General features: G+C 39.9%; 1 protein-coding gene across 1 annotated transcript in view; it reads left to right on the forward strand.

Moving 5' to 3' along the window:
* Window positions 1-8,050, forward strand: part of trp (transient receptor potential) — a 61,262-nt gene extending 53,212 nt beyond the window's left edge. The window contains exon 15 of the mRNA XM_072297709.1: window positions 7,984-8,050. Within this exon, the coding sequence (XP_072153810.1) occupies window positions 7,984-8,004 (21 nt within the window). The 3' untranslated portion in view covers window positions 8,005-8,050. The remainder of the gene's footprint in view (window positions 1-7,983) is intronic.
* Window positions 8,051-8,419: the final 369 nt, after the last annotated feature.

Below are 8,419 nucleotides of genomic sequence, written 5' to 3' on the forward strand. Positions count from 1 at the left end.
AAACTAGCACGAAAGTCACCAAAACAACTCTAATGAGTAATAGTGCTAGAAGGAGGTGGGAGAGTTATCAGCTCAGGCTGATGCATAGAAATACTAAAGTATTTTACCAATATATTTAGCAGTGTATACGGATCATTATATATTTTTACTTTCCAATATCTTTATATGGTTAGTTAAAAAAAAAAAAAACTAAATTTTCTCATGTACAAAAATTAAGAGTTCAATAACATGAAAATGAAATTTTGAAATTAAATTTAAATAATAAATAAAATCCCTGGTAAAAGGATGAATAGGTGTTTGAGGTTTTACTGCTGATTTGCTTCGATTTCCCCGCAGGACAGTGTGGACCCAGCTTTATTCTATGATCCTGTAACTTACAGTATTTGGGCCACAGTATTAGGGTTTTGATTATATTTACTTAGATAAGTAAATGTCATTAGGGCATACACCATCAACATACATTAGATTAGAATAGTACTTTTCTTCCAAAGTGATTTCGCATTTCTGGCACATAGAGATACACTCCCTGAGGATTGTGGCGTCTGAGTCTCGCAGCGGCTTTCAGAAACTAAGAGCTAAGAGAACAATAACAGGAAAAAAGAAAAAAAAGAAGGATAATAAACAAGAATTTAAACAGAATATATTGAGTGTCTAAGTATTTTTGTAATTATGCATCATAACTGAATCAGCTCATGCGAAAACTGCCTATTTTTATTTTTTCTAATCTTGTGAAAAGTGTAAAAAAACTGTACTTTTAATGGCGGTTGTTGCTGTCATTGTCTGGCCGAAATCGCCGCACTGTGTGCGGGCAGAGACGAAACAGTCAGTGAGAGTAATTGAACTTGTAATTGGACTACATTTTGCAATTTGGAACTACAATTTCTGGCTCATCTGTAGAAACACTTATGTGCAGAAGGAAACTAACTGTACGTATGTTGTTTCTAAACTGAGCCAGAAAATTATACTTCCAAATTGCAAAATGCAGTCCAATTTAAGAATGCGCAAAAGCTAACCCTTGAACCGCAAGAAGTCTTAAAAACCAGGATGCTTCAAAAATGAAAAAGAAGATCAAATTAGCAGTGTTCTCAAGAGCTGACTCACTTTAAATGGGGCATATTTATATTATTTGATTAATTCTATGAATTATTTTCGAAAATTTATGAAATTATTTGTTGTATTTCCCCGCATTTACTTCTGCACCGATTAGAACCGGTATTTTCTTGATATCTCACGGACTTCCTAAAGCTTGGTATTATGCAAAACTGCTCGTGTTGCGTTTGGATCCTGACTGACATCGGAGTGCTATAGTTTTACAATGTAAAATCCCTCTCTGTGAACCCAAACAACTTGGGATTCAGAGATAAAAACAATTTTATCCAAAAGTTTTATTGCTATTAGTAACGGTGGGGTAGATGAACGATGATAATTCTGGATTGCAGAAACATACAATCTGCATTCACTAGGTGGCCCTGGCCCATTACCGCCCTGATCTTTATGTAAAATCCAGAAACCCAACTTTTCTTGCCGTGAAAGTCATTGTAGTTTCTCCGAATTTTGATCCTTTTTTCCTCGCATCTTTTCTTGGTGAGAAACGCTTTGGCTCTCGAGCAGTCCCATCTCTCAGTAGCCTTATCACGGCAGTTGTTACTTGCTCTTGGAGCCGGGGGAATTTTTTGTCCTATAAACATTATTGGTGGGTAGGTGACCTCTTCACAATTTAGTTGTCAAGTTAGCAACAGTAATTTTAGAGCTAGGTATCTACCGTTATCGCGGCTTTTTATCGATTTAATTTTTTCATTTTTCCTTGATCAAAGGAGGCACTTATTCCCCTCTCGGTGCATAAAGAAAGTCGCTAGTGGTTGCGCGCTCTGATGATCACCTGGAACTCAACTTTCTCGCTTCTCTTTTTTTTCATGTCCACATGTGTCTTGTCGCACATCACTGTAGCAATAGATCAAAAGCCAATATAATGGGAAAATAAGCTTTTTTCTGAAGCTCCATTGCAGAGATCTTTTAAAAGTTCACTTGAGTCCTTGTGTCGTAGTTTTTATTTTATACCCGCGCGGTGGAATAGCCAGAAATTTTTCATTGGAAGGGGGAAGTTTATAAATTCAAACTCTCTGACGGGGAGAGGGGGGTTCCTAGTACTCTCAGTACCCCCTCCCCCGTAGTACTGTAATGCCTCATTATTTCATGTCGTTGTGAAAGTTCAAGTAGCTATAATGCTGATCTCTCATTCAATATTTCAGTTTTGTTTTTATCATAGTTATCTTTTCGAATCCTATTGATGCCCTGTCCCCATGATTTGTAATTCTAGGGAGTAAAATCGCTCAAAAATGTTACTCTTGATTCGTGAAATGGATAAAATTATCATTGAAGCTCCCGATTAAAAAACCAACGCAATTTTTCGCTCGAGCTATCTGAGAGAACGTTTTCAGATTATCAGTATTCACATTAATTTAGGTTTCTAACTTAATTTTTGCAACTAGTCGTGCTTTTTTATAAAATTTGCGGTTTTTCTTTTCTTTCTCCTTAATATTTTTCTAACAAACAAATTTTAAACAACTTCCTTAGCTAATGCATCTGAAAGAAGTAGGTTCTCGGATGCGCTCTCTTCGTACGGAAACAGTGTTAACAGAAGCAAAAACATACATTTGACTGACGTAATGTAAACTTGCGTGCCTGAAACTCCGATATATGACATCACTACCGACTGTTCTTCTTTCTTCCTATGTACATCTTCTGCAGTAGTAGTAAAAGCAGCAGCAGTAGTAGTAGTAGTAGTAATAGTAGTAGTAGTAGTAGTAGTAGTAGTAGTAGTAGTATAGTAGTTAGTTTTTTTTTGTTTTTTTTTAAGAGGTGCCTTAGCAACTTCGGCCACTCACACCTCTGTAATTGAAATATTAATGAGTTAAGTCATAATTGAAAGTTAATTTTTGAGTTACTTGAAATAGAAGTAAAAATTAAAAATGTATTTCAGCATTTGAGCATCAACTTGAAGAAAATCTCGAGGGTGAGTGCCTTTTAGAGGGAGGGTGCAGAGGTTAGAAGAGCTGATTACACACGTCCCAAATGAGAGTCGAGACGATGAGGGACTTGTCGTATCGGTCCCCATTTGGGACTTGTGCAATCGGCGTATGTGCTCAGGTCAAACTCACAGCGTGGAGCTCCGTTTCCACGATCAAATTGAGCCCACAGTTCCACCGGTGATCAATTTTGATGGGCTCAATTTGATGGTGGAAACCGGGCTCCGCACTGTGATTTTGACCCGAGCTTAAGGTGATTCGATGGACGCCATATTTTGTGTCAGAACGGCATGCGATATATCGCATCAATTGGCTCCATTTTTCAGATACTCGTCATTTTTCTTCAATTTTGAGATCGCAATTCTGTTGTCAGGAGACTAAAGCACTCACTTACCAATTTTAACAAAGCAATTCAACGTAATAAAGGCGTCGTTTTTTCCGAGAGAAAATATCGCATTCGAGTGCCGTTTCGATATCAGTATCGAATGCGATGTTTTCTCTCTGAAAAAACCACGCCTTTATTACGTTGAATTTCTTTGTTAAAATTGGTAAGTGAGTGCTTTAGTCTCCTGACAACAGAATTGCGATCTCAAAATTCGAGGAAAATGACGAGTAGCTGAAAAAATGGAACTAATTGATGCGATGTATCGCATGCCGTTCTGACACAAAATATGGCGTCCATCAAATCACCTTAAAGAGGTCCTGGAAGTTCCGTATCAGCCGCGACGTGCATTTCACAGCCGTGACGCTCAACGACGACGACGGCCGTCAGTTTCGGTCATAGTGCTTCCTTACGGTCCGACGTCCGACGAACGGGTGGACACCCGCTGGACGCTCCGTCGACTGCTCTACCGTGATGACAGTGCCTCCGTATCAGCTTCACTCTCAGGCTGAGGCCTTTAGCCTCGGTTTGAAAGTGAAGTTGAGTTGGAGGCTCTGTCGTCCGACCGAGCACTCGTCGGAGCGCCCGGCGCGCGGTCGTCCGCCCGGTCGGCGAACGTCGTTGATGTCCGACGAGCGGGTGGACACCCGCTGGACGCTCCGTCGACTGCTCTACCGTGATGATAGTGCTTCCGTATCAGCTTCACTTTCAGGCTGAGGCCTTTAACCTCGGCCTGAAAGTGAAGTTGAGTTGGAGGCTCTGTCGTCCGACCGAGCACTCGTCGGAGCGCCCGGCGCGCGGTCGTCCATCCGGTCGGCGGACGTCTTGTACCGTCTGGGGGCGCTAGAGGAGCGATCTGCAGACACCGCCCCGGCCGCACGTCTACCCCGGTGGATGGTTGCGGGCACCATGGAGGTGCCCTTTTACCCTTGGTCGGTGACCTCGGGATTGGCTCCCGATGCCTAGGCTGGGCATGCTCGCCAGTCTCCTCTTCCTCTATTTCTTTATTTCTTTCTCTCCCTCCCACCTTTCCTTCCACTCCTTCCTCTCCTTATATTCTTTTTGGACTGATTGACTGATTTGTACGCAGATTGACTGATTTGCATGCGGGATTGACTGAGTTGTATACTGATTGACTGATTTGCACGCGGGATTGACTGATTTGCATGCGGGATTGACTGATTTGTATGCGGGATTGATTGAAGTCCTACAAACCACGCGAACTCACTCTCAGTTCCGGTTCTCCATCCCTCTTCTGAGGCAACATCCACGAAGAAGGGATCAACATTCACCCACTCAAAATCAAAATAAAATAAATAAAAAAAAAAAAAAAAAAACAAAAAAAAAAAAACAACACGGTGGAGTTTTTGCAAGTGTCACGGATTTGCGTTTCAAGTACTTCAACTTTCTCATTCGTAAAATTTCGTGAAAAACACGATGGTGCCATTGGTTTTCTCTGAAATCAATTCCGAAGCTCAAAAATGCTCTCAGAGTTCAGTTTGTAATGGAGAGGATATTCCACGCAACGTTGAGAGTCCATTAATTCTACACCTAGTAAAATTTTCCATGCAAAGATAGGGAGCAAATACATTAGCAGAATTGCCGTGGTTACAACTTCGGAGTCTCCAAATAAAGTGGCAAACCTGCTAATGTATTTGCTCCCTATCTTTGCATGGAAAATTTAACTGGATATAAAGGTAGACTCTGAGGGCAGTGTTAAACATCCCCTCCATTACGGCCTCAACTTTGAGAGCTTTTTTTGAGCTTGGGAATCGATTTTAGAGAAAACTAGTGGCACCATCGTGTTTCGAGCGAAATATTACTTAGGAATAAGTACTTCAGTCGCAAATCCCTAACACATGCAAGAGCTCCATTTCTCAGGTGTTTCTACATTTTCTTCTTTAGTAGTTTATTAAAGTAGCTAACCTTTTGTTCAGTTAGTTCTTGAGTAGTACCTTTCATTTTCTTTTCTGATTTCTTCATCTAATTAAATAATATATTCTGCTTTTCTCTATCTAATTAATGCATCTTTCCTGCTTTTCTCTATCTAATTAATGCATGTTTCCTGCTTTCCTCTATCTAATTAATGCATGTTTCCTGCTTTTCTCTATCTAATTAATGCATCTTTCCTGCTTTTCTCTATTTAATTAATGCATCTTTCCTGATTTTCTCTATCTAATTAATTAATATCTGCTGCTTTTCCCTATGTAATTAATAATATCTTCTGCTTTTCTCTGTCTAATTAATTAATCTGTTCTGCTTTTTTCTATGTAAATACTATTCGAATTTTGTGCCATTCTGAATCCCTCCTTCCTGTCCCCCATTTCAAGATGATGATCGTCGAATTTCAGCCATAGCCGTGGGATTACAGCTACGCAACTTGCTGTTTTCCGTGAATGACGTCTTTGCCCGAGCTTAGCTAGATTGATGCGTCAGTGTTTTCATAGTCACAATTCATTCTATGCATCTAACACACCATTTTTTACGGAAATTCAGATTCACAATGATGGAAACACTTGCTTAGATCACAGGCCATAAGGTAAAGGAACGCCCCACCACCCTGCTTCAGATCACAGATAAGACTGAGAGAATGTGGGACATGAAGAACTGTAACATCCTCCCCCATCGTTCCTTCTGTCACACTAGAAAAATTAAAATCTTCTTGTTACTCAAAATGCTCATTCACGCGAAAGGAGTTGAAGAAATAAATCAGAGAGAAGAAGCAGCAGAAGGAGGACGCAATAGGCAGCAACAACAGTAGTCACAGCAGCTGCTAAAATTCCTTGATTTGAGAAAATTAGCAAACTGGCGATCGGACTCAAAAATTAGTAATGGCAGCAGGAGAGGAAGAAGTATTCGCAGTTCGTAGCAGACAGAGAAGAATCAGCAGCAGAATTACTAATAACAGCAGTAATTGCTGTTCTCTAACACAAGAATTATTTTTCTCAGCGTTACGACCAACTGTCACGGAAACTGTTGTTTTTGTTGCGAGTTATGTATCCAATTCTTCTCAGTGAGAAAATCAGGGCTGCCGACTCGTGTGTAATTTAAGCATTGACGAGTTAAATGGGTGTAATGTTAGTAGTTTGAGAGTAATCCAATGATCTGTGAATAATTCAAGAATAATTCTCCACCGTAGTGTCTCACGGTGTGATGAGCGATCGATGGAGTCATAATCGATCCTAAAAGAATTCATATCTCGCACGATTTGCGAGTACTGAGTGAGTAAAATTGAGAAACAGTGAGCAAAATTTGAGTAAAATCGAGAAACAGTGAGCAAAATGTGAGTAAAATCGAGAAACAGTGAGCAAAATGTGAGTAAAATCGAGAAACAGCGAGCCAAATGTGAGTAAAATGTGAGTGAAATCGAGAAACGGTGAGTAAAGAGTGAGTAAAATCAAGAACGGAGAATGAAGAGCGAGTAAAATCGAGAACAGAGTGAAAAGGGGAAGTAAAATCGAGACCCAGTGAGTGAACAGAGAACAAAATCGAGAAACATTGAGCGATAAGTGAGTCAAATGAAGAACTGTGAATCGTAGTGAGAAAAATGGAGAACGATGAGTAGCAAGTGAGAAAATTTATAACGATGCGTAACAAGTGAGTGAGGAATATGGGAAACGTAAGAGTTTCGGCAGCCCTGATAAAGATGTACATCCCAGGGTGAATAGCTCTTGATAAGTCGTTGAAAACGTGGGAAAGTCAGGGATATTCGCCCAACACTGAAAAGTCGGTGAGTTTCACTGCGGAACTTCGAAATTCTTTCCTCCAGTCCAGTACTTACCTTACATGCCGACGAAGATCAAATCCCGCCTTTAAGTCCTTGAATTTTAGATGTAAGAAAGTACGGCAGTGAAGACACTTTTCAGTATGCCCCGATAAATCCGGGTTGGAGGGGGGGGGGGGGCAGAAAAATTCTAGCTTCTTGTAGTATTCCTTGAAATAGTTGTCGAATCTTCAGTCCTCATTGATGCAGTAAATTTGATGTCCAAACATGAAACTTGGCAGCAAATATTGTTGGTAGGTTTTCTTATGTACAATCACGGATTTTCGCTTCGAAATCAAAATCTCACGTCAAGTCGAACGATGAGTTATAAGCGCTGATGCGGCTAATGGCTAGCATCCACGATACTGGCCTAACGTTAAACCATTCTATATATGTTTTATTAGGTATACGAAAACGAAGCATACGTTAATTATGTGGGACTTATAAAGCAAGCAAATAAATCAAAACATAAATAATTGGAAATTATTACACCTGTATCTGTAAGTTAATATATTGGAGCTGGAAGAACATGCATTAAGTATGCTTGGTTTCTTCCCTTTTTTTCGTTTTTTGACTATCCACAAGAAACTTTTCTCGTGGTTGTATTATTCTGGTTTCAAGATACGCCGTTTATTATCATTAACATCATTTTATTTTCATGATTTTTCCTATCTTGTTTTCATGTCATGTATTATTGTAAACGCCTTATCTGAGCAGAACTGAAGTAAGTTAACCACACATGATTCAATTCCTGGTGAATCTGGAATTTTTTTAACTATTTCTATCTAAACGATGTTTGGCCAATTTTTTAGTGCGCGGTTCGATTCCAGTGAAAGTGTGGTGTCGTGAGTGCTTACAGCTTGGCGTCGGGCAATTTCATCTCTCTCTTCTGGTACGTATCTAATTGTTCTTTCTTTCTTAGCATTAAATATCCATTTTCCCTCTGTAGTCGACAATTTTTGCAGGATACAACATGGGTCAGTTGCGTTGGACAGAATAGTATTTTGATGGTTTCAGCTTATTTATCAGCAAAAATGGTCAAAGTTCTTCCTTTCTTGTCTTCAAATGTTATCCATTTTCCCTCTGCAGTTGACAATTGTCGCAGGATACAATAAGGGAGGCCTGCCACATCCCAACTCGGGCCGTGGTTATTCTTATTTTGCGAAAGTTTTAGGGTGAATTTTTCACTTTTCCTTACGAGACAAAGGCAATAGGTGAATTCGAAGTGGTGTGTTGCGGGCGACAGAG

Source organism: Bemisia tabaci, chromosome 3 (genome assembly GCF_918797505.1).
Source record: "Bemisia tabaci chromosome 3, PGI_BMITA_v3".
NCBI classification, from domain to species: domain Eukaryota; kingdom Metazoa; phylum Arthropoda; class Insecta; order Hemiptera; family Aleyrodidae; genus Bemisia; species Bemisia tabaci.